The following is a 26,098-nucleotide window of genomic DNA, read 5'->3' on the forward strand; positions in this document are numbered from 1 at the left end:
GCCGTCCCCTCCCTAGAGAGGCCACCACGGGCCTCGGAGGAGGACCGGTGAGGAGCACGAAGACGCAGAGCTGGGTTGAAACCTGTCTGGCTTGCTTGTTGTCACCCAGACTGGGTGGTCTTAGGAAGGCATCTCACTTCTGTGGCTCCCGGGGACCCCTTGGATGAGTGTGTCGCTAACAGGGGCACAGACGTGTGCAACAGAAGGTGTGTGTAAGGAGCAGAATGAATACGTGGAGGAATGCCCAGCCTGGGGTGGTATGTCAGACCAGGAGACCCCTTGGGAGACGGGAGGTGGGATTCTCCAAGGATGTGCTGAGCCCAAGCTCCTCCAGGTACAGGGAGCCCCAGGCCCCCTGAACTCCTGACCAAAGAGCCCTCCCAGCCGGGAATGGGGGCGAGGCTTCTTCAGTTAGCCTGACCTTACCCTGCCCCTACCAGGCCCGGGCCAAAGGGGCTCCCATTAACCTCTGACCCCTGTTGCCTCCCCGTCCCAGGCGAGGGCAGAAGAGGCCCCAGGAGGTGGAGAGGGTGGACGAGGCAAGGCAGGAGGCGGGTGGCAGGCTGGGTCAGTGCAGCCGGCTGTGAACCTTCTCTCAGCTAGCCGTGGTCAGGCTGGGAGCTCCCAGGGGCGCTGGGACTCCCCATTGGTATCCCCCATCGCCCCGAGCCCGGGTGGGCCCACCGCTGCTTTCTGCACCTTAGGTTTCTGGTCTGTTAAATGAGCCCGATAGCACCCATGTCAGAGGACTGTCCAAGCCTGCACGCAGCAGAGGTTCGCATAAGAAGGAATTTTCAGACGGAAGGAGAGGAAGCCCGAGCGTCCTGCTGTGGATGCAGGTGGGCTGGGCTGGGTGTGCAGGGGCCATGTGGGGCAGGGCGGCGGGCAGGGGCGGGGACGCCTCTGGGGGGCCAGGCTGCCCTCGGAATTTACTCCGGAGTTCTCAGCATGCACAGGCCTGCCGGGCGGGGGTTCAGAGGCCCAAACGGAGCTGCCAACCGGTAGCAGAAGAGGACCTGGAGGGCACTGACTCCCCATCGAGGGCCCTGGGGGGCACTGACTCCCCATCGAGAGGTGCAGCACCCCTCCTCCGGCAGCCCCCCACAAGCACACAGGCTGCCAAGCCTTCCATTAGTCACCCTGGCTGCTGACATACATAAATCCCATTAGTCATAGGCGCACACAGGCTTGTGGAGCACACCCAGGCACACCCAGACAAAGGCGGCCCCCACAGAGGCCTTGCTGTGCCCCGTGTTCCTTCCCTGGGTGCCTAGGACAGTGTGGGGACCCTAGGCGCTCAGTGGACACGTGGTCAGCTTCACCCTCCAGATACTGCCAGCCCCCACCCCCCGCAAATAACCACAGCTGTCCCATCCCCTGGGCACACTAGTACCCCAATAAGCGCCCCTGAATGCCCTTGGCCAGTCCTTCTTCTGCTCCTCTGCGGAGTGGGAGGGGGGCTCGGCTGGCACACGGGGCCCCGCCCGGTGCCTTTCCCCCGACGGGTCTAGCAGAAGACCCAGTCCCCAAGGTCAGCAGAGCTCCTTAGCAGGCGGCCCCGGGCTGATTTATTGGCGGTTTATTTGGAGAAACACTATCGCTCTCGGATTCTGGGGGTGGGGGGGAAACGCTCGCGGTGGACTTTAACCTTGGGCTGAAACCGCAGCGCTTTGTTTTCGGAGGCGCTTCCTGGGGCGCCGCGGGGCTGGGGCCGGGGGAGGCGCGGCTGGAATGCGGCTCAGCCGCCTCTCCACTCCCAGGCTGCGTTCCCGCCGCCGAGGGGAGCGCTCAAATTCTTCTGGGCTCGGCCCGGAGGTCTCGGTCCCTTCACTTGTGCATTTAGAAATTCTAGGAAGGAGCCGAAGCTCCCTGGGTGAGTATCTCGCAGCGAGGTTTCCAAACCCTCCGCCTCCGGCATCTTCCACGTGCCAGTTTGCTGTCGTGGCACTGGCACAGGGAGGATCCCAGGAGGCACGGTGAATGTGTAAGTGGTGTGTGTGTGTGTGTGTGTGTGTGTGTGTGTGTGAACGCCTCCCCCTTCAGCGGCTGTCCCCACCAAAGTCCAGGAGGCTGTCCGGAGGTGGCTGTCCTGATGAACAGCTGCACTGCCTGCTTGTCGGCGGACGCAGAGTACTGGTGCGAAGGCCCGTTCGCCGCCCCTCTGGCAAAGAGACACACAAAGCTGGTGACATTGAGCGTTATTATGGCAAATCCGCCCCATCTGGATCAGGGCCCCTCTACCCGCCCTGCTCCTGCATGGGGTAGAAAGACTGCCACCCCTGCCAGGCTGTCTCCAGCGATGGACCCACTCCTGCTTTCCCGCTGGTTCGCCTGTTTCCGACAAAGAGGGTGGCTGACGAGAGGGCCGAACTGGGTCCAGAGAGGGAACAGCAGAGAGGAGATGGGGCTGACACCGGGTGGGGAACCAGACGAGCCCTTTGCCTACAGGCGAGGCGCCTGGAGACCCTGTTAGGTCCTCGATGCACACAAAAGTCCCCCTCCCCACATGGTGCACCCACAGCGCTCCAAGGGCAGAAGCGTGGCCCAGAACGGCCGCAGAGTCCGCACTGCGAGGCTGAGTTCCGAGCAGCCACTGTGACCCAGTCGTCGCCCCAGGATGGCACACACAGAGCCCGAACTGGGCTCAGGCAGGTGGCAGTGCGCGTCCACTGCACCCTCACCTCGCCTTCCAAGTAGTAAGCGCGTCGATGGGCACCCCTACCCCAGGGAGCGGTCAGGGGAGGCCCAGGCCCCCTCAGGGTCCCGTGGCCACAGGGATGGAAGCTGGTGGTGCCCACTGGACAAGGCTGTTCGTTCCCTCTGGCCAACAAGGAAATTTCTGACTTGACTCCGTGCTTAATCTCAGGGCCCCCACGCCCTGACCTGGAGGATAGGGTGTCTGGTGCGGTCCAGACGCCGGCCTCACCGGGAATACCGGCCCAGGCAGTGGGAAGGAGGCCTCCCTCCCCCCGTGCCCAGATTTATGGCCGCAGCCGGCCCCCAGCGCCGGAGACTGTCTCCGTCCCCTTAGAGCCAAACAGTCGAGTGGAAGACCCGACCCGGCCTGGGGAAGAGGCCAGGGCTGGAGGCGGAGCCGAGCGCCGCAGGGATCCGCGGGACCGGCCGGACGGCCAGACGCTCCGGGGTGTCGGCTGTGTGTGCAGTGCGTCCTGGCCCCTGCAGCTTTCCGGGCTCTGGCGAGGCGTCCTTAGGCTTCCTGGCGGGTCGAGACTGATTTCGGCGGGGCTGGTCGAACCTCGGCTCGGCACCGAGTCGTGACTGGGCCAGTCCCGGCAAGGGGATGGCGAGCCTGGCTTTCCCGGGCGGGGCCTCTCCGGGTTTTAGCAGCACCCGGGCCAGGAGCTCCCTGGTCGTCGGATCTGGAACCTGAAAACAGGCGCTTAAAGAACTGCGACACAGCTTCCCAAGCGGGCAGCGGAGGCCGGCGAATTCCCGGGGCTGCCTTCATGGAGAGGCTGGTGGAGCGCGGGGATTTCGGTCCCGCTGCCCAAGGCGGCTTGGGGCAAGTGGTGGAGGTGGCTCGGGCCTAGGAAACGATGGTTTCTTTTCGGGGGGTGGGGTGGGGTGGGGAAAGGGGTTGGGGGAGAATGCCGTCCCTGCGGCCAGCCACACCAGCATTCTGGGGAGTGCAGGGTTTGACCCTGAATTGGGCAGGATTGCCCCAAAGCGCGGAACGCTCAGCCCCGCGCCGCGACAAAGGCGCGGCCAGGGAGCGCTGAGTCCAAGGTTGGCCTGTCCTTTGGTTTTAAAACAAAGCGAAAGAATATTGTCAGTCGGGCTGCGTCCACCGAACTGGAGACCCGGGAACGTACAAAAGGCCTCGGCTCTGGCGGCCCCGGGGATGACCGCGGACAACAGCGCGGGCCTGGGCGGGTTCTCCGGAGTCTGAGGTTTGGGGTTGCGAGGAGGTTCCCCGCTTCAGCCGATTTTCCGCCCAGCCAGTACAAAACACACACACACTGCGTCAACACACTCTTTTCTGGCCACGGATCCCGCCGAGTAAACACAAGTATGCGGGGGGAGGGGTGGAAGATGGCGGCTGGACCCGGGAGGGCTGCGGAGCCCGCGCGCTGTGGCCGCTCCGCGCGGGGCGCCCAGGCCCGGGTTTACGTTGAGTTGTGGCCACCAGAGCGGGCAGCGTGTTTCCCCAGACCGCGAGGGCCGGCCGGGGGCGCCCCGGAGGCCCCCTACGAATGGCGGGGGGTCTTAAAAGCAGCCTGGACTGCGCCCACCTCTCCATTTGGGATCCGTCCCCCGCCCTTAAGATGGCTCCCGGCCGCCTGTTTACCCGGCGAGTGCGGGCGGCGGCGCGCCGGCGGAGAGGGGCAAAGATCCGGGCGCACGCAGGTCGGCCCGCACCCCGACCCGCGCTGTAGCTCGGAGACCCGGCACTGCCCGGCACGGTCTGTCCGGCTAGCCAGGAGAAGCCGCCGCCGCCACCTCTGGGTTCCCAGGCCCTACACCAGGGGCTCTGCGGGCCGCGGCTATGCGCGGGGAGGGCGGTACAAGGGCGCTGCAGCCCACAGCGGTCCGGGGTATGGGGAGGGGAGGGGGCCTACGCTTGCCCCCCAAACCTTGGCCCTAATGAAATGCAGGCTTGGTTCGACACGCCGACCAGGCGCACACTTGGAAAATGCAGACGCCATTGGCAAATCCAGGGCAAACAGGCACAATTTTTATTAGCAACTAAATGATTTATGGCACACATACCGCGCCGGCACAATTACGGCGTCTTGGAGCATCCAGGGGTGAAAACATTAAACATTTATAAAAATAGGCTTTTGTTTTTTTCCACCCCCGCAAGCCCTTTGTATTCCCCACCCCAACTCTCTCGACATTTTTTTTTTTTCTTGAGCTATATTAAAACAAAGAAAAACATTCCAGATCCCGGGTGGGGGTGTTGGGATGGGGGATCAGTGTTTGGGGTCTGAATACTGAGCGATGGGGGCTCGGGAGTGGGAGGGTTTACTAGGAACCCACAAAGGCCTCTGGATAAGACTGGAGACACTCGGCGCCCACCCGGGCTGCGCCCCCACGCAGGGCCCCTTCCCCGGCTTTGGCTTCCAGCAGCCTCGCGCGGCTCAGCTGCATTCACTTTACTTCTGCAGTCACCCCCCCCCTCCCCCAAGGCACACAACACAATACCTCCTTTCTCTAACCCCCCCCTCCTCTCGGTCTGTGCTCCCGGGCGTCCCGGGGCTGCACCGGGAGCCTCCGGCCGCCACTGAGACCTGCTTGCCCTGCTCCGCCACTCCTTCCCCTCGGCTCCGGCTATTTTCGAGGCTTTCTTTCCTTCTCTCCCCTCCTCCCCCCGCGCACGCAGAGCTCCAGCTTCCAAAAGAGGGCAGCCTAGAAACCAGCGCAGGAGGCTCCAGGAAGGGCAACTTGAAACTGCCCTCAGGAGGCTGAACTTTTTTCCCAAAAATTTATACTGGAATTAAATTAAGACACCCCCAGTTGGCTCTCCAAGCCTACCCCCTTCTTTTTCTAAAAGTGGAGTAAAGAAAATAGAACGAATGGGCGCTAACTAGCTCATTATCCCCCTCCTCCAGAAAAGTTGCCTTAAAATGGATTGGGGAAAAAAAAATAGAACGAACGATGCAAAAATGCTGAGTCCGCAGCGAGGGGCGAAAGAGCGGGCTCCTCTTGTTTTAATTAAAATCTAATCACCACGGTCGGTCTCTGAGGCAGGATCGGAAAGGATTTCTGCCCCTCCAAGCTTCCTTTCAAGGGTAGGTAATGCCTAGCTGGGCACGGGTTCCTGCGGAGCTGCGGAGGGTGCGGGCGCCCAGGACGGCCCCTACGACCATGTCCGCACTCCTCGCGTCCGCAGCCAAGTAGGTTGCTGCGGGCAGCTCCCGGCTACTCAACCCAGAAAGGATTTTGCTGAAAGCGCAAAATAAAAGTACAAAGTCTGGGGGATTGGGGCTCCCCTCCCCCTCCGGCCGCTGCGGCCAGCCAAGCACTTTTTGGGCTTGGCTGCTGCTTCCTCTGAGCTCAACAGATTTTTTTTTTTTTTTTCCCGGTCTCGCCCTCCCTGGAGGGGGCGCGGCGGATGGAAGGCGAGAGAGGCCCCCAGCCAAGAGGTTTTTAATATTACACTTTAATAGGTTTCAGAAGGCCCCGTGGAGAAATGCTAATAGGCTGAAATGTCAGAATCGAGAGGGAGTCAGTTCGCGCTCAGCCGATCTAATCCTTTTTTCTGCTCTGATTTTTTTTTTTTTTTGGTCGGGGGGAGAGAGAAAGGGAGGGGAGCGCCCACGCAAAGAGAGCCTTTGGGGAGGGGCGCGAGGCAAAGCGCCGCAGCCCCGGCCGGGGCGAGCGGGGGGCGCGCCCTGGCCCGCGTTTCTATAGGAACCCCTTTTAGAAGATTAGAAACTCACCCGCTGCCCGCCGCCGCGGCCTCTCCAAAATATTAATCAGTAACCATCTGACACCGCGTTTCAGGGAGGAACCCGCAGACCAGGGCTAGGAAAACGGCCTTCTCGCCTGCCCATCCCACCCAACCGCGCTGTTCGGGGAGAGGGAATGAATTGCTGCTTTGTTTTAAAGCGAGGTGGGGGGAGGAGGGAAAAAGCCGCCCTTGTCCGTTTTGGCGTCTTCCACCGCGCGTTCTAGAAAGCGCGCCTCGCGGGAGGTGGGGAGTCGGGGGGCCCCGGGCGCGGGGCGAAGCCCGCCGGGCCCTCGGCCCTTGCCGGCTCGCTTGGCTTGTCACCTCCTCCCGCGAGCAGGAAGCTGACAGGCGGCCCATTAAACCGCGCCTTGCAAAGCCCAGGATTGCGGCGACAACCATCTTCCTCTCTTCGGATCACTCAGCCCAGACGCTGGGGGAGGGGGGAGGAAAAGGGAGGAGGAGGAAGGGGGGGGTCCGAGCTGGTGGAGGGGGAGGGCTGCCTAGAAACGGCCGGGAAAAATTCTCACCACCAGTTTTGATCATTCAGCCCCGCTGAGGGGAGCCTGGAAACTGCTGGAGCCCCTTGGTCCGTAATTGGTTTTATAGGAATGGCCGAGGGCCAGGGTGTTTACATGCGCGTGATGGGCGGCGCGCGCGGCCAATGGGTGGCGGCCGGGGGCCGGCCGGCGGGGAGGCGGGCACCCGGGAACAATGCGTGTTTCTTCGCCGGAGAGTGTTCCCCTCCCCCAGTCACCCCTCCCCCCTCCCGCTGGTTTTTTTTTTTTTTTTTTTTAGATCCAGCGAGAGGAACTTGAAAGGGGGGTTGTGTAATGTACCTTTTCCAATCCCGGGCTGTATATGGAGATTTGGGATTCTTTAAACCGGCGCTACCTGGATTTTATTAAAAAGCGGGGAGCTCGGCGGGAGGAAAGCTGGCTTTTCCGGGGGCTGCGGGAGCCCGGCCGCGGGAGGGCGGAGGAGTTGGCGCGCCGAGCGCTCGGCCCGGGGAGCGGTTTTCTACCAAAAAAAGGAAAGGCGGGCAAAAAGTGTGAGGCGGCTGCGGGTGGCGAAGGGGAGCTGCGGCCGCGGGATGGCGGGCAGCACGGGCGCCTAGCTGCGCCGGGAGACGGGGCCGCCACCGGAGTCACCGTCGCCGGAGCCCGGATCTGGAAGCCCCGCCGCGCCAGGTACGCCGCCGGGCCGTCCGCCTGCCCCCTGGCCGGGCACGATGGTCTCCAAACTTATCCAGATGGCCCCCACCCCACCTCTCCCTCGGGGTGCGCCGGGGATTCCCGCAGCTCCCCAGCTCTGGAGAACAGAATCGGGGGGACCAGGGCCGGCATGGTGGGGCGCCCTGGGAGGGGTGGGGGCGAGCCCCTGAACCCTGGGCCACCCGCCTGAGCCCCCAGCCTTGCTCTAGCCCGCCCAGCCCGGCCGAGGGGCGTCGGTTCCCTTCTCGGTTCCCGGCAGGCGGCGGGGGAGCCAGGGACGCCTAGACGTTTTCGATTATAGGCTGTTTTTAATTAAAAGCCGGAATTCAGCCATTTTAACTGCATTTAAGAGGGGGAGAAAAGTAGGGAGAACGCAGCAGAGCCCGCAGATGGCCGAACCAGCTTCTCTACCAGAGCAAGGGTGTTGCGGGGGGCTTCACCCCGATTTCCCCAAAGTGGGGCGCTGGGGTATGCCCCGAAACGCTGGCTTTTAAAGGAAAGCTACACAAAGAACATTAAAAAAAAATCACGGAAAGCTCATCGCCTCCTTAAGACATGTATCTTCGGATGTGGCGATCTTAGATTTTTTCCAAAGTAAACGCGGATCTGGTAACCAGAGCCTGATGGGAGGCAGCGAGGGAGGGAGCGGGTGTTTGTAACCAAGACCGGGTTAAAATAAGCACCCTTAGCAAACTTGGGGAGGGAGTCTGGAGGACCCCGGGGTGGGGGGGGGTTGTGGCTGAAAGGGTCTGCAGATCTGGGACCTGGGAGGCAGCCGGTCGCGGGGCGCAGGGCGGGCAGCCGTGAGCCCGGTGGCTTTGGCGAGATCGGCCGCTGTAGGAGCGTCCCCGGCCTCTTGGAATCAGGAATCCGAGCTGCCGAGGGCAGACGGAGGGCGAGGGCAGGGTTGCCTCCCAGACCCCCCTCCCGCCCCCATGGGAATCGGCAAATCTTTTAAACAAACAGTTTTATACTGGAACTACGCGGGGATTTGCCCAACGCTGGGGGAGGCGCCCCTCGGTCGGCAGGCGCCGCCAAGGTTTTCTTTGTAGGTTATTTTTGGGGTCGGGGGCAAGCTAGGGTAGGAGCGAGACCCCTGAGTGCCTCCCTTCCTCTCTGACGCCCCCCAAATCCCCCGCGCTAGGCCATGTCCTCGGGCCGCAAGATTCCCAGGCCAGGGCATTGGAAAATGAAACCAAAGCTTGTTTTGAAAGATTCTTTCCAGTCCTCAGCCGAGAATGCCACGTCTCGGGTCCTCGGACTTAGACTGTACGACTCATAGTGGCCCGAGTGGGGTGGCGAGAGGGGGCGATGAATCTCTTTAAAAATAAGAAACCCACTTAGTACCTTCTGTCGTGAAAAAAACTAATCCCGCGGCTCGGGGCGAGCTCAGGGAAGCCAAACTCAGATAAGGAAGACAAGGGCCCCCAAAGGTTAAATATTAAACTTTTCGGATCAGATAGTGACATAGTGTTTAGGGAGCGATTTCGCACCGCTCACGGGAAGGTTTCACGATTTGAAACCCTGGAGCATGTGACGCCCAGGAATCCAACACACTTCGGAGGTTTGTACTGACGCGCTCCGGGCGCGGCCGAGGGGCCTTCCTCAGTTTCTGGAGCACCCGTGAGCAGCCAAAGTAGAGTCCGGGCTGGCCACTTTTTGAGCCGGGTGTGCAGGAGCCTGAAGCCGCCGAAGGGAGGAGCATGGAATTGAACTTTTTATGGAAAAGGGGTTCCTCCCGGTTTCATTTCTGGCCTCTTCGGCAGCCCCTGGTCCCGAACGGCAAGACGACTTTCTGAACTTTGTTTCTTTTTTCCCCCCTCCTTTTTCTTTTCTCCTCCCTTCTGTTTCTTCCGCGGCCCGTCTCCTCTCCCCGCCAAGACGCCTTGTGCGCCGCCTCGCGCCGCTCCGCCTGGCCGCCCGGAGGGGCCCCACCGCCGGCCGGCCGTGCGCCTCGGGCCGCGGGCCCGCAGCCGAGCGCAAGCCCCGCTGGCCGCCGCCGCCGCCATGCACGCCGCGGAGCCCCCGCCGCCAGAGGACTCTGGGACTACGCCGACGCCGAACTTTTAGGTCCCACTGAACGAGGCCCGCGGGCCGGGTGGGGGGCTGGCCGCGGCACTCCCGCGGAGGATGGATGGCCGAGACTTCGGGCCCCCGCGGTCCGTGCACGGCCCCCCGCCGCCGCTGCTGTCCGGCCTGGCCATGGACAGCCACCGCGTGGGCGCGGCCACGGCCGGACGCCTGCCCGCTTCAGGCTTGCCCGGTCCGCTGCCGCCCGGAAAGTACATGGCCGGCCTCAACCTGCACCCGCACCCGGGTAAGTGCCCAGCGCAGTGCCCGCCCCCTCTCGTACCCTCGGGATCCTGCGGGGGAGGCCGGCCCCGGGGAAACTACCAGGTCTGTTCCCCCATCCCCGAGCTCGCACTGGGGATTCGGCCCCTCCTTCTCCCCCGACCCGGACACACTGGGTGACCGCGGGGTACGGTCAGGCCCAGGGGGTCTCTCCGCCGGGGGCAGAGGCCAGTCTGGAGGCCCTGACGGACAGGGGCGCTCGACTCTGTAGCCTTCCCCGGCGCGTCCGGCTCTCCCGAGGCGCTCCAGTCGGCCGAAATCGGAGCCACCAGGGGCGATTCCAAACCCGGGGCTCCTGCAGTTGGAGCCTGGGCTGGAGTTTTCAAAATCTGGGCGAGAAAAGAACAAACCCCGCTCCACAGCCTTTGGAGACGTCTGCACCAGAGCTGCAATGCTTTTCTTGGCAAATGTCCTTTCAGGCGCCCGGCGTCAGGAGTCGGTCCTTAGCTTCTAGTCTCTCGTGTGGGGTCTCCAGCTAGTCGAGGCCCTTGGTGTATGTGTGTGTGGGGGGGTGGTGGGCAAGAGAACAGAGACCCCCAACACTGGGAACTCAGCCTTCAGTGGGCGGCCGGCTGCCCTTGAGAAGACCCCGCGTCCCCGGGGAACGGTGGCAGGACCCGTACCCCAGGAGGAGGGTAGCACCACGGGCCATGGGGACCCCTTATTCTCTGGCAGCAAGGCTGGCGGGCCCCGCCGCAGGGATGCAGATATTGGGTGGCCGCCATCCCGAAGCTCGGGGACGGAAGCGGCGCGGGAGCCGATCGACCCGGCACGATCCGCGGCGGGAACACCCTGGGTCTGACATGGAAGCGCGGCGGAGAATGCCTGCTGGATCCTGCCGTTTCCCCAGCGGGGCTGCCCAGGCTCGGTGGGGACCGAACGGGAGAGGGGGAAGCCTGCCTGGGTCGCTGCGGTCTGGTGGGGGCACTCCGAGAGGCCGGGACCCCAGACCTTCCTTTGGCCGCTGCAGGAAATTCAGACCCCGCTCTCCGGCTGCCTCCAGCTTCAGTGCCTGGCTTAAAAAACAAAACAAAACCCACCTCTCCCACCACCAAGTGTAGTCTAGGACTCTTGTGAGTTCTTCGGGACCCCCTGACGCTCCCTTGGCCTTGGGGTCTTGGAAGGGACACCTCCGGCCGCAGCCGCCGCCGTGGCCTTGCCCCACCGACCCTGCCCCCTCCGCTGCGCTCGCCTTTTTTTTTTTTTTTTTGCCTCTTTCTTTGATTTTTCTCTTGAAACTTTTCAGGAACCTGAGTTCCAGGGCTCGGCGGGACAAAGGGCCTTTGTGAGGCACCGGGCGGGGGAGGGGCGCGCGCGCAAAGATCCCTGCCTGCGGGGGGCGTGTGTCTGTGTGGGGGGGTGGGCAAGGAACCGGGTCGTGGCCTTGGGGCGCGCGTGTCCCCCAAGAGCTGCCACAGTGAGGGCCAGGGTTTTCTCCCAAGTGGTGCACTGCGGGCCAGGGAGGGGTGCGGGAGACCCTAGCCAGAGGAAGGGCCGGGGCTGCCCCGCTTTGCGCGCGCCCCCAGAAGCCGCGGTCATTTTTGTGTCTGCGCTCCGGGGGTTGCTTGGCCCGGCCTGGGAAGGTGGCAAGGCTGCTGGAATCAGACCTCGGGGTCTTTCTGACGGGCGGGGCCTTCCCTCGCCTTCCAAGAGGCTTGGGAAAGGGCGCCGCAAGCCTCTGGTCTCCAGTCTGGGCCTGGCTTGGCAGCCGCCAAGTCTTCTAACCAGAAGCCGGGGGAAAACAGCCGCTGCTCCAGGGAGCCCCTGAGTGCGCACACCAGGCCGGCGCGCTGAGCCCAGCAGCAGCAGCAGCCAGACCCATTAGGTAGATGAGGAGACTGAGGCACGGGGCGAAGAGGCTTGGTGAAGGGGCAGGCAGGACGGGGAAGTGCAGCGGGAGGTGGCCGCAGAGGCCTGTGCCGGCTCCTTGTACGTTAGGAGCGGCCTGAGTTCTGCGTGCTCGGCGGCTGAGGTCATGGAGGAAACAGCCCGGCGCGGGAAGCGCCACCCCGGCAGGGCGCGGGGGCCGCCGCTCAGGCCGGTGCGGCCGAGGAGGGAAGGCTGGCTGCACTGGCTCTCGTTCCCCGCACCTTCTCAGTACGGTGGCCGTACTGAGACCTAGGGACCCCAGAAACCTAGGGACCCCAGGCCAATGCCCAGAGCGAGCCCAGGGCTAATCCCATTAGCCAGCAGTGGGGAGCGGCTCCCCATTCACTGTTTGGGGTGAGGCCGGATTACAAATTCCTTCACCGGGAACGTCCCCGCCCTTCTTGCGGGGTGCAGGTGCTAAATTTTCTCTTTCAACGGGCGCATCACCTTCTTGGCCGTCAGCTCTCCAAGTCTCGCCAGCGTTATCTGCCTCATCTTTGTTTATTTTTGTACTGGAAAGCCTGGAGAGGCTGAGCTATTTGCCCGGGGTCACACAGCCAGAGAGGCCCAATTACCTCTGGACTCCAGTGTGGGTGGGAACTCCTGGGTAGATCCAGCTTTCCAAGGCAAGAGGGAGCTGGCCGAGTGGGGAGAGCTCAGAGCTGGAAGGGCCCCCTGGCTGAGGAGGTGGTGGTGGCTGGGACCCCATTCAGGCAGGTAGTGACGGGGTTGTGGCGAGTGAGGGTCTTCAGGGAGGTGATGAGGTCTGAGGGGAGAGGGATGACTCCTTGTTCTGCTCAAGAGGAGGTGAAATCAGGAATAGATGGGGCTTGGGATGAAGAGTCCCAGTTCTCTTCCCCATATCCTTGAGTATTGTGAGGTGTGTGAGCCCTGAAATGTTCGCAGCAGTTGGTGAAATGGACAAGTAAGTGACAAGCACCTGGTCCGCCAGCCCCTCTGCTCCGGGTTTGGGAGGCCTGGATTCAGTCCTCCTCACCATTGCAATTAAAGAGCTGTTAGCAGGATTTTGTGTTTGGATGTTTATTCTCCCTGCCCCCACACCCGGGCCTGGCCCCTGGAGGCTGTGTGAATGTGAAGGTAGGAACCCAGGGTCAGGTCCTGCACTTCGGACTGACCGGTGGACAATAGCTGGCCGTGGGCCTTCTCCAGGGTCTGATCAGCTCTATCTCTGGAATCCAGCCTGTCGGCCTACTGGGATTGATTTAAAAAGCTTAATCAGTGGGACTGGCTGGTGGAGTGATGCGATCCCCAAGATAAGGGAGATTTGCTGGGTGCATCCTCCTCTGGGCAGAGGCCCAAGGGAGGCCTGAGGGAGGTTCTAGAATCTGGAAGGGCCTCTGCAGCTCTCCCCTCCTGCTCTCTGAGCCTCCTGGTTCTTTAGCTCTCAACCCCACGCTTTCTTCTTTCTGCACTTGTTCATTTGTTCTGCAGAGGGATTTCCAAGGCCCTTCTGCGTGCCAGGCACAGCTCTGGCCCTGGGGCTCCGTGGTGACCAAACACAGAAGTCTTTGGTGTCATTGGATCTCCCGTCTTAGTGTGCGGGGGCCAGGCAGTAAACATAAGTCCGCCAAGGAAGTCATTTTAATGAGAGATAGAGGCTGTGAAGGAAGGGAAATGCCAAGGGTCTCTTTTTGGCCAGAGTGGTGACTGGCTGGAGCCCTGAGAATAGCCGGAGCTTGGTGGGGGGTGGGGGGGTGGGGGTGGGGGTAGGAGTGGGAGGAGGGGAAGGGGAGGGGATGGGACCCTGCAGGTCCCTGAAGGCCAGTAATGAGGTCTTGGAATTTCAAACTGTGAGGAGTGAGAAGGCAGTGGAGAGTTTTAAATGGAGGGAGTGACTCAAATTGAGGGACATTTTATGGAACCAGTCTGGACTCTTAAACAAAACACGTTGTGGACGGCAAGATGAAGGCTGAGGACTGTTCCTGGTTAGAGGAGGTGAAAAAAAACTGACAGCAGTAGGCCCTGTGTGGCCCTCGATTGGATCTTGGATCAGGGAAGAAATTGCTCTAAAGGACATCACTGGGGCAGTTGACGAAATTGGAATATGAACTGTAGATTAGCTGATAGCACCCAGTCAGGATCACGTTTCATGAAGTCGTACTGTGATTATGTAAGAGAGCGGCCTTGCTCTTCAGAGGGGAGACTTTCAGGGGCAGGGGGTGTGAGGTCTGCAGCTTAGGCTCAGGAATGGCTCAGGAAGAGGGAAAAAAAAACCATCTAAAATGTTTAGATGTGGGAGATGATAAGTCAGATGACTTCAGATAACACGTCGACGTCGGGTGAGAAAGCGATTCACAGTTGCTGAACTTCAGGGAGGTCATAGGGCAGTTGGACTGTTTGTTCGCTGTACTACTTCAGATTTTCCTTTGAAATTGTTTCCAGGGAGGCGTTTAACAAAGTTAGTCTGGATTGCTGGAGGCTGGTAGAAGGGAGAGAAGCTGGGGACTTGTCAGTGATGAGGAGGCTATCAGGATGATGATGGACACCAGGGAGCGGGGCTGGAGGGGGGCTGGAGGGGAGGGCTGGGGTGTGGTTCCTTGGGAAGGCGGGGCCTCGGAGATAGATGTAGAAGGGCTGATAAGGAGGACAACAGAACAGGGTTTTTGGTTGGTGCTGCTTTTGCAGGAATTGGGGGGAGTGGATTTGAGGAGATGGCGGTGATGGAGCATTCTTGATTTGAACGTGGCCAGCTCCGGGCGCGCTTGGCTCCTGGTGTGGACCAGTCTGCAGTCTGATCTTACTGACCTGCCACCAGGTCCCTTAAGCCCTCTCTTTGGTCACTTGGGGTCTTGTCATGAACCTCCCCTGTCCTTCGCTTCCCAGCCCAACTTTGGAGGGCACAGGCTGTAGGCCTGCCCAGGGGCTTCAGGGCAGGGGGGCCCTGGCCAGTGGTCAGCCTTGGCTCCCCCAGGGTTAGGATCCTTGCTGCACCAGCTGCTCGCAGAGGCCTGGCATTTGACTTTGGAGGAAGTCAAGGCCATTTAGTGGGGATCATGAAAGCTCACTGCCTCTGCAGGCTTCGAATGCATTTACCATCTGCATCCCAGGTAACGAAGAGATGGACCCTTAGCTCAGAGTGAAAAACCTGCTTCCCACAGTGTCATGAATAATTGTGTTATGGGCTGGGTCTCCATACACCAGCTGGGGCTCTGTCCGCAATCTCCAGATAACTGCTGAAGGCTGGAGGGCTTAGGGACTGCTGGGTGATGACTCTAAGCCTCGGTTTTCTTATCTATGAAATGGGTTCATTTAGTGGCCCTGAAGTGTCTAGCACACAAATAGCCCTCTGCAGAACTGGCAGTAGAAGTGATTGCTGCAATTAAAATATGTCATTCACCGTGAATCCCTGGCTCTAGTCTGGTCCTCTCTGAGGGCCTCTAGGATGTTGTTGGCCCCTCTGGATGGTCCATAGGCTCCTTAGACTCCAGGGTCCCATCTGGAACCCATCATTTTTATTATTCTCATCTTTGGGTGTAGTGAACATTCTGTAAAACGCTTCAGTCTCGAAAGGTCAGTACTTGTTCTTTCACAAATCCTACAAATGGGTGACGTCACCACCAGCCAGCCCAAGGTTCCTATATTCAGAGGGTTCTCTCTGTGCTCTTCCGGTCACTCCCCACCCCAACCCCCAGGCTCATTTCTGTACCTTAGTTTTACCTGTGTTTGAACTTGCTGTAAATGAAATCTGACCTTTTGCTCTCTGTCTCTTTTCACTCACACTGGGTGTGTAAGAGTCGCCCATATCTGCGGCGTGAGGCAGTCATTGATTTCTGGTTATTACCTAGTATCCCACTACGTGAATACAGCGAAGTTCACTCACTCCTCTGTTGATGGACATTTATTTTCTTTGCACCATTTACTATGAATAGTGCTGGTATTGTATGAGCATGGTCTTTTAGCCCATATAGGTGCACATTTCTTTGGAGATATATATATATATATATATATATAGTATATATATATATATATAGTATCTAGACCTGGAATTGGTGAGTCACAGAGTGTGTAGCTTCAGCTTTTGTATTGGTGAGCTTTCCAATGGTTGCACCGTTGTACAGTCCATTCCCTGTCTTCCCAGCCCGTGAGACTGTCAGTTGCTTTCAATTCTATTCATTCTGGTGAGTCAGTAGTAGTATCTAATTGTGCATGTATCTTAAATTGTTTTTTTTTTCTTGTATTTGTATTGAGGAATACTTTGCATCGTATAAAATTCACCCAGGAGAAGCATATACTTCTGCATTATGCTTGGTATAAACTGTAGAGTAAAGGTTAGGTGTCCTTTTAAAAGTCAGATGGGGGAATTTCCGTGGTGGTCCCGCTGTTAAGACTTTGTGCTCCCAAGGCAGGGGGCCGGGGTTTGATCCCTGTTCAGGGAACTAAGATCCTGTGTTGCACAACTAGGAATTGGCATGACGTAACTAGAAAGGTCCCTCATGCCTCAGAGAAGAGAGAACATCCTGAGTCCTGCAGCTAAGACCTGGTGCAGCCAAATAAATATTGAAAAAAAAAGTCATATAGTGTTGTTAGGATTATAAAGAGAACCAGCAATCTCTTGCCTCCTGTCTCTCCATTCCTGGTGCCCCCTTTTAATTCTCTTGGCTATTTCTTTTGGCCTTTTCATCCATATTTCTGTGTAATAACCTGCTTCTACTGCTGGTTATTTTTTAGAGTTTGAGATTCTTTACTGACTCCTATGGAAGATGAGGATTTTGCATAGACTGTCTCAAGTTTCTTTTCGGACTCCCATTTATTAATATTGGCATGAGACCAAAGTCGAGTGTCTTTGCCTCTCCTGCCTTGGTTTTCTCATCTGTGAAATGAGGATAATAATTAGTATCTGCATCATGAATCGTTAATACCTGTAAAGCATTAGAACAGTATCTGGGAAATAATAAGCACGTAGTAAATGTCTATTGTTTTGTTGCCTCGTCCTCTCCCCACCTCCATTTCTGCTTCCTTTCTCCTCTCAATATTTGTGAAATACAATTTTGTTTAAACCAGTGTTATTATTCGGAGAAGGCAATGGCACCTCACTCCAGCACTCTTGCTTGAAAAATCTCATGGATGGAGGAGCCTGGTGGGCTGCAGTCCATGGGGTCACTAGGAGTCGGACACGACTGAGCGACTTCACTTTCACTTTTCACTTTCATGCACTGGAGAAGGAAATGGCAACCCACTCCAGTGTTCTTGCCTGGAGAATCCCAGGGACGGGGGAGCCTGGTGTGCTGCCGTCTCTGGGGTTGCATAGAGTTGAATACGACTTGAAGCGACTTAGCAGCAGCAGCAGCAGTGTTATTATTATGGCTTTGGGTTTGTAAATATTGTTGGTATTTGAGTCAAGTGGTATAATAAAATTCATTTCTTTATTTCCTTGAGTTATTAATTGCACCCCCCCCCCAAACCCCTCATTTGCAGGGATTTCTTAGAATCTCTGTCTTCTCATTTCTTGGTGTACTTTTCATTTGGTTAAATCTGTTGGATGAACTGCCTCTTTCTTTTCTTGGGGATTTCCTTTCTGCACTTTTTCTTTCTGCTCTAGTCTGGTTTGCCTGGGGCTTAGGTCTGTTCAAACTCATTGTCCCTTTGTGCCGTGTTGCATCTCCTGTTTCCTGATTTTCATTCCTCCCTTTTTTCTGCTTTATTTCCTTGTTTTGCTGCAGCATATCTTGCGGTTGCATTCTATGAAAGGGCACACGGAATGCACATTTTATTGAGGCCTCATATACCTGAAAATGCCTTTACTCTACCCTCACACTTGACTGGCAGTTTGGAAATCATTTGAAGGAATTACAATGCCACGTCCTAACTTCCAGTGCAGCTTTTTGAGGGTGTGATGTTATTCTGATTCTTGTTCTTTGTATGTGAACTTTTAGTCTTCCCTTTTACAAGTACTTAAAATCACATAATAGTCAAGCACATGGACTCCAAGCTTCCCTGGTGGTCCATTGGTTAACACTCTGAGCTCCCAATGCAGGGGGTCTGGGTTTGATCCCTGGTCAGGGGATTAGATCCTGCACGGCACAATGAAGATAGACGATTCTGGTAACTTAAGTCCCGGAAGAGCCACATAAACAAAATATTTTAGAAAGCGTACATCTTTAAAAAAAAAAAGGAAGCAATGCTAACAAGCTGATGGATTGGGATCCAAGTGTGGGACTTGTTGACCTTTGTGGAACTTTTGTCTTTCTCCATCTCCCAGGCAGGAGCCCTAACTGGCTGCAGGGAATTTAACACTGGCCACCGCTCTTCCAAGAACTGAGTGTATATTTCAAGGATAAAGGGTGGTACTCTGGTTGCGTTTGCGTTTTGGTCCCCACACCAGCCCTGAGAATCTAGCCAAGCCCCTCAAGGGCTCCCTGGTGATCAACACGTTCCCTTTTTTAAACCGTGTTACTGTTATTTTTGTGACCTTCCAGCATTCGGGAGGGGATTTTTTTTTTTTGGAGGTGGGAGCGCTGTGCTGTGCAGCTTGAGGGATCTCGGTTCCCCAATCTGATACTGAATCCCTGCCTCCTGCTGGAGAAGCGAGGAAGTCCTAACTACTGGATGGCCAGGGAAGAGCCTGGGACAGAATTTGTCCTGCTCGGTCTCTGTGGGAGCCAGCCCCCTGTCCTGGGTGCCCAAGAGACCCGGTCCCTCTCTGTCTCCGCCTTCCCCGCTGGGACAGACGCCCCCACGGTTCCTAGAACGCCCTCCCTTCTATTCCTACCCTTACTTCCTCTCCGTTTGAGTTGGGGGGGGGTGGTGGGAAGAGAAATCAATGGGGAAATCCTCTGTAATTGCTTTCGAATTGGGAACGTCTGGAGCCCTGGGGCGAGGCTGGGGTGGATTCATTTGCATATCATTGGCCGGGCTGAGACCTTGACCACTCCGGCCTGCCTGGGGATTCCCTTTATTTAGATTTGAGCCTCTACTTTGGGCGTCTAGTGGGAGCTAGGCAAAGGCCTAGCCTCCAGGGGTCGGGGGCTGGTTCTGGGCTGGGGGGGCGCTGGGGTTACACCCAGATCGCCCTTCTCTTGCTGGGGAGGGGCTGGGAGGTCTTGGGTGACTAAAAGGTGCCTGTCGGGATCTGACCGTCTGGGGGTCGTGGTGGGCTCCAGCTGGAGGGGAGGGAGGCTGGATCCGGGGAGCTGGATGAATAAAGCCCCTCCTGCCTCCCTCAGGCCAGCCCTCAGGCCCAGCCGGACCCCTCCCCACCTAGAGGGGGCGGGGCAGGTTGATCTCGTGGCTTCTGAGCCTCTGCTTAGGTTAGAGGAGAAACACGATTCTTAGCCGGTTACCTTAGGGATGGGAGCCTGGGGACGTCGACCGTGGCCACAGGTGCTGTGGGCCAGTCACAGGGGCAAGAATGTGCAAGGTAAGCACCCCACTACTCGCTCTGACCCTCGCCTTGCTGGTCTGTCTGGGGTCACCTTCCTCCAGGAAAGGGGAATGACACCAGATAGAGGAGCCAGGCACGGCCTGTCACAGATTCCCTCCTTTCCTGCCTGCCCACCCTGCTTCACTTCTAATTTCATGTCTTAAAGGGGAGAGCTTTGCACGATTATTGTTAACCACACAGCACAACCTGCGGGATCTGTGTCCCGACCTGGGATTGGACCCAGGCCGGCAGTGACCGCCTGGAGCCACTAGTCCACTGGGGGACTCCCCGTTTTACTTTGGAGGAAAGTTTGGTTCAGAGAGGTTGTGTCCCCTCCCCAAGGTCACACAGCCAGGAAGTGTGGGATCTGGGGGCCAGACCTGAGCTCTCTGGCCAGAGAGCCAGGGGCTTAGCAGAGGTAGTGGGTATGAAAAAATTTTTTCTTTCACTTCCCCTTTTCCTTTTGGGGGTCATTTTTATTTATTTCTTTTGGATTTTGCAAGTTCTGTCCATGTCAGAGTTCCATGGAAATTACTCAGGGGGTAACACTTTGCACACTTGTGTTCAGATCCGCCCTCTGCCCTCCATTTTTTAAAGGATATTTTTAAATTGGGGCTTAAGGGACATAGAAATAAGCAGAGATCATAAATGTACAGTTTCAGTTAGTTTTTTCACCGACGGAACCAGATTAAGGAAGAAACCCAGGCGTCCTGCCCCGTCACCCTGTCCCAAGGTGACCCTTACTGTGCCTGAAACCTCCAGCTCTCCGAGTTGTGTCTCGGTGCCCTTCACATTTGTGGAAGCATATGGTGTGTTCTCGTCTGTGTGAGGTCGTGAGCTTTATCCTGCCCTGGTCTCTCGCTGAACGGGTTCCCTCCTATGACATCATCACAGTTTATCCAGCTCATCGTTGGAATTTGGGTTATTTCCCAGTTTTGGCGATTACTAGTGGGGAAGATCTCTGAATTCCAACTTGCAATCTTTTCTCCACATACCTGCGAGGGCGTAACTGCATCAGAAAGGTGTCTAGAGTCTGCCAAACTGTTTGAGAATGGTTGTACTAATAATTTATGTCCCCTCAGGTTGTGTATTTTTAATGTTGTCTGTCCATTTTAACTTTTCTGACATATTAACTCTTCTGGTGGGTATGTAGAAGTTTTCGTTTACACGTCCTCCATGGTTTAAGAGGCTGAGTACCTTGAGGAGTTATTGCTAACTTGGACGTCCTTATTTGCCATCCTTTTGTTGAATCTTGCCAGTTTTTACATTGAGTTGTCTGTCTTTTGCTTATTGATTTGCAGGTGCTCTTTATATATACAAGCCCTTCCTTGGGGGCACAGGTCTTTTTTTTTTTTGTGGACAATTATTAAAGTCTTTATGGAATTTGTTATAATAATTGCTTCTGTTTTATGTCCTGGTTTTTTTGACCAAGAGGTATGAGGGATCTTAGTTCCCCAACCAGGGATCGAACCTGTACCCTCTGCATTGGAGGTGAAGTCTTAACCACTGGACCACAGGGGAAATCCCAGGGCACAGGTCTTTTTCCACGAGGTGGTTCACGTTTTCATTCATCCAGTAGTGTGACGTGGCGAATAGATGTTCCTAATTTTCATATACTTCAGTATTATTGGTCTTATCTTCATGGTCTCTGCTTTCTATGGGGTCTTTAAGAAAGCCTTGGTTGCCCTTGATCCACGAAGGAGTTTCCCAGTGTTTTCTTCTGAAGCTTGTGCCCTTCCTGTGTAGGTCTGCAGTGCTCCTGGAGTGGGTTTTTATGTATGGTGTGAAGGAGGGTGTCGGGATTCAAGGCTTTTCCCGATGGGTGGCCAAGGGGCTCAGCAGTGTTTATTGAAAAGACTGCCTTTCTCCACCTCGTGGGCCTGTTTCCTGTCCCCCTGGTCCTGTTTCTCCCTACCCACACGCCCACGCCGAAACGGCTGCATTGTTGGCGTCTGATAACCTGATTCTCCTTGGGGTCGCAGAGTTGGACACGAATGAGCAAGAAGCCCTCCCCCGTTTTCTTCATCTGGAAGGCAGCGTGGCCTTGGTTCTTGACTGTGTGTCTCTGTGTCACTTTCTCTTTAGTAAAATGCATGTAACGTACGCGTCGCATTCTAACCATTTTTACGTGGACAGTTCGGTGGCATTAAGTGCTTTCACACCGTTGAATGACCGTCTCTAGGGCATTCTCGTCCCGAACAGAAACTCCCCCTTAAACACTAACTCCCAGGCCGCCTCCCCCAGCGCCTGGCACCCACCCTTCGACTTCCTGTCTCCGTGAGTTTGACTCCTCCAGGGACCTCCTAGACGTGCAATGATGGTAACAATATTTGCCCTTCTGTGTCTGACTTATTTCGCTTAGCATCCTGTCTTCAGGGTTCATCCACCTTGCGTCAGGTGTCAGAATTTCCTTTGTTTTTAAGGCTGAATAAAGATAGAGCACATTTTTAACATTAAAAAAAATTTTAATCTGATAGACCCTCGAGTCGCTTCCACCTTTTGGCTGTTATGAATAATGTTCCTATAAACATGGGTATGCAGGAATCTGTACAAGTCTTCACCCCGCTTTTAATTCCTGTGTCACTCTGGAGACAGGTGTTCAGTTTCCGTCCTTCCCCACCCGGCACACCCCCCTTCCCCGCTGAGACATGGGTCGGGATGGCTTTAGATCTCTGGGTCGGGATGGCTTTAGATCTCTGGGTCAGTTTGGCTGCAGTGGGCATTCTCAGGAGGGACCCCCTGAAATGGGTCCGGGCTTTTGGTAATTTGTTGATTTATTTCCGAAAGCTGAGGATGTTGGCTCCCTCCTTACTCCACCCTCACCCTCCCCACAACTGAACCAAAAATATGCTGATTTGGTACATAAATATGATGTCATCCTGTCTCAATAGCGATGCTTTTACCTGAATTCTGATGTTATTTATTGTTCTTCATCTGTGAGTTGCTCGGGGTTCTTACTGAATGATAAGGCTCTTTATAAGACAGAGCATTAACCCTTTCTCCCGCCTAGATATTCCAGAAGTCTCTTGGAGTGAATGGGAGTCTGAAGGTCGTTTTATCCAGAGGGTCCTCGAACTATTTTCCTCGCTGTCATAGAAACAGCTAAGTCACATGTCCATGCTCTGGGCTAGAATGGACTCTTTTTTTGGTGATAACCCTGATCGGATTGTGCTCATGAGATGTTCTGATAGCCTTTGGTGACATCTTTAAGGGATGTAGTTTCCTTTTCGAGGCCAAAACCTTTTAAGATAGGAAGGGGGAAGAAAAATATGTTTGTTCTTTGTTTGGTTGGGGAGGGTTCTTGATGAGTAAAAAGATGAAAACAGGGTCTTGAGTCTGGGTGGTGTGGCTGAGTGGAAAAGTGTAGATTTCCAGGTCAGAGCCTATTTCTTCCTCTATAAAAGGGATAAGAATCCTCCCCACCCCCCAAAATTGATGGTAGGGTTGGGGGGTGGCTCAGAGAGAGAATGAAATGAAGGGTGGAAACTGTCTTCTGGCTGTAAAGTGGGACCCGAGAAAGTCTCTGCGTCCTTCATTCAGTCCTTGCTTATCATGACCTTGCCCATCCCTCCCACCCATAAATATTAATTGAGCACCTACTGTGTACAGTTGGGGGGGGACCTGGAGGAGGTTCCAGGATGGAGTAAACCTTCACTGTAATGCATGGGTCTGCAAACTGCAGCCAAATCCAGCCCATCTCCTGGTTTTTGTAAATAAAGTTTTATTGGGACAAAGCCCAGTCCTTTTTAAGTATTGTCAGGCAGGCAGAATAGGCCTGCAATGCCTGAAGTTTTAGTTATCTGGCCCTTTCAAGAAAAGCCTGCTTTTCCACTCCTGTTCGGTGGGTGGAGAGGGACAATAAACAAGGGACTACAGTAAAGAAGGAACTAGCTTGGATGTGGTCTGATAAGTGGTGATAAGCATGGTGGAAAAAATAATTCAGGAAAGGGGGTGGAGGGGGCGGGGTGGGTTGCAGTTCAAGACAGCCCTGGTTAGGGAAGGCCGCCGCATCACCTAGACTGTAAGAGAAGAGATGACTGTATGGACAGATGGGAGTAAACAGATAACTCTATCCGGAAGGAGGAATGGATTCCAGGCTGCTGTGCAAAGGCCCTGGGGCCGTGGGGCTTTGCTGGTCCATGTTCCAGTCTAGGCTATGATAAAGTCCTCTGAGCCCAGCTCTGTTTCCCAGACCTTTGTACCCACCATGATCTCCTTGAGTCCCCTCCCTGTCCCCACCAGCCAGGACTTCAGGTGCCTGAATAGTCACTTATATAGTCAGCTTATAGTCACTTACATAGTCAGATGCTGATATAGTCAGCTTCTGGAAGGATCCCCAGGGACTCCATGCATCTCAGGGGCACGGTCCCACTGGCCGGCTCAGGTGGCCTCACTGGCGTCCTCTCTGGGGACTGCTGGCAGGTGAGTACCGTGCAGCCCCTTAACGGGTGCATCCTGATGGTCTTGTTCCCCAGCCCTGAGCATCCAGGAGCCGCCCTGCCTGAGCTGTGACGGGAAGAAGCAAGCATCTTTTCAGGATTCGAGTTCTGTCTCCTGGTGACCTGGGCCAGTCTTGACTTGCAAAGCCCTGAAGCCCGCCCTGTGTTCAGGGTGTTGATAAGCAGGGGCTCACGATGGCGGAGAACAGGCTGGCCCGCACCCCCTACTCGTGGCTCTCTGCTGTGTTCCCATGGGGCATGGCCTGGGGTGGGAAGGGCTGGGATGGTGGTGGGTCCCAGCGAGGGGCGGGCCTGTTAGCTCAGGGCTGGAGGGCACACAGATGGGGTTGGGGGCACTGAGGCTGGGTGGAGTGCCCAGCTCCCTGCTGCTAACATTCCACAGGGACCCCAGACCCCTTCCCCAGGCAGCGGCAGGAGCGCTTTGCCCCATAGCCAGGCCTTGGCGTCTCCTTTCTCGCCCCCGGGATGTCCTCCTCTCTCACTGGGGACAAGAGAAGACCTCCGAGGGCCAGGCCCTGCGCGTGTGTGGGGGGCTTCCTCCCTCGGGGTACAGCTGGGTGGGACTCCTGAGCTGAGGCCTTGGTGTGCGGAGTGCTTGCAGCATCACCCACGGGACTTGACTGCCCAGGCTTGGTGATGCTGGATCATCTCTCTGAGCCTCAGTTTCTTAGTCTGTAAAATGGGTGTAATGAGATTCCTATACTTTCAGGTCTGTGGGAGGTTTGCCAGGATGGAAAGGTGCCCGTCTGGGGAACCCTGAGCCTTGAGGCACCCTGGGCAGTGGGGTCGGGGAGACCCAGGGAGGGATTCAGAGGCAGAGAGAAGGAGCTTGTGTGTGTGTGTGTGTTTCAAAATTGAGGTGAAATTCACGCAGTATGCCGTTCACGACTTGGGAGTGTGTGGTTCAGTGGTAGCTGTGTGTGTGTGTATGTTCAGTCCTTCAGTCATGTTCGACTCTGCGACCCTGTGGACGGCAGCCTGCCAGGCTCCCCTGTCCATGGGATTCTCCAGGCAAGAATACTGGTATGGGCTGCTATTTCCTCCTCCAGGGGATCTTCCCGGCCCAGGGACTGAACAACACGTCTCTTGCATCTCCTGCGTCGGCAGGCGGGCTCTGTACCACTGCGCCACTGGGGAAGCCTTCGTGGCAGTTAGTGCATTCGTAAGGGGCAATCACCAGTTCTCTTGAGTTTCAGAATTAAAATTTTATTTTAAGGAATGACAGATGGAATTTGGGTAGAGGTGGTGGTTCTGCTCAGACCCTGAGCTTTTTGTTTTAATGTTTATTTGGCTGCTCTGGGTCTTAGTTGCGGCATGTGGGACCTAGTTATCTGACTAGGGATGCAGCCTGGGCATCCCTGCCTTGGGAACACTGAGTCTTCACCGTTGGACCATTAGGGAAGTCCCCAGACCCTGACCTTGAGCAGTTGCTGGCCTTCTCTGAACCCCAGGTTGTTGCTCTTCAGCTGCTAAGTCTGATTCTTTGTGACCCCATGGGCTGCAGCACACCAGGCTTCCCTGTCTATCACCAACTCCCAGAGCTTGCTCAGACTTATGCCCATCTACTCAGTGATACCATCCAACCATCTCATCCTCTGTCGTCTCCTTCTCCTCCCGCCTTCAGTCTTTCCCAGCATCAGGGTCTTTTCCAGTGAGTCAGATCTTCGTATCAGGTGGCCAAAGCATTGGAGCTTCAGCTTCAGTATCAGTCCTTCCAATGAGTATTCAGGACTGATTTTTTAGGATTGGCGGGTTGGATCTCCTTGCAGTCCAAGGGACTCTCAAGGGTCTTCTCCAGCACCACAGTTCAAAAGTGCCACAGGTTGTGTAACTATAAATAATGAGGCACTTCATGAAAGTATTTTGCAAATATGAACTCATTTAGTCTGCATCACCCCTTGGAGGGGGCGAGATTCCTGTCACCCTGCTCTTCAGTCTGGAGGGGGGGCGGGTAAAGGCAGAGTCCCAAAGCCCTGGGTGTGCGGGCCAGGGTTCGTCTTTGACTGTCTCCTGGGGGCCCCGCTATCACACCCTGTTCTGGTGGGGGCCTGGCCTGCTCCGGTTTCCGGCAAGGAGGAAGCCTTCCACCCAGGCTGTGGCTAAATTAAGTCTAAATTAATTAAAATTTAATAAAATTGAAGATGAAGTTCTTCAGTCTCATCAGCCACGTGTTTCGAGGGCTCGGTGGCTCCTGAGTGTCCAGCAAAGATCCAAAACAGGCGCAAGTCCTGCGGGTCACCGGCCGGCGGGTGTCACTGGTTGGCCAGGCCCTGGTCTGTCCAGGGTGGCGGGCCGGCCAGCGGGAAGGCTCTACCATGGGGGTCCTGGGGGCCACTCGTGGCCGCCCTGTAGGAGGGGGTGTGGGCTGCAGGGCTCTGGTTCAGCCCTGGCTCGCCCCCGGCCCAGGGCT

The 26,098-nt window shown here is 56.5% G+C and overlaps 1 protein-coding gene across 4 annotated transcripts in view; it reads left to right on the forward strand.

Moving 5' to 3' along the window:
• Positions 1 to 1,747: 1,747 nt before the first annotated feature.
• TNRC18 (trinucleotide repeat containing 18) overlaps positions 1,748 to 26,098 on the forward strand; it is an 87,356-nt gene continuing 63,005 nt past the window's right edge. For all 4 annotated transcript variants that reach the window (XM_069571349.1, XM_069571351.1, XM_069571350.1 and 1 more), the window contains exons 1-2: positions 1,748 to 7,602; positions 9,508 to 9,943. In XM_069571349.1, coding sequence (XP_069427450.1) covers positions 9,757 to 9,943 — 187 coding nt within the window. In that variant the 5' untranslated portion in view covers positions 1,748 to 7,602; positions 9,508 to 9,756. The remainder of the gene's footprint in view (positions 7,603 to 9,507; positions 9,944 to 26,098) is intronic.

The sequence above is a fragment of the Ovis canadensis genome, chromosome 24 (genome assembly GCF_042477335.2).
Source record: "Ovis canadensis isolate MfBH-ARS-UI-01 breed Bighorn chromosome 24, ARS-UI_OviCan_v2, whole genome shotgun sequence".
NCBI classification, from domain to species: Eukaryota; Metazoa; Chordata; class Mammalia; order Artiodactyla; family Bovidae; genus Ovis; species Ovis canadensis.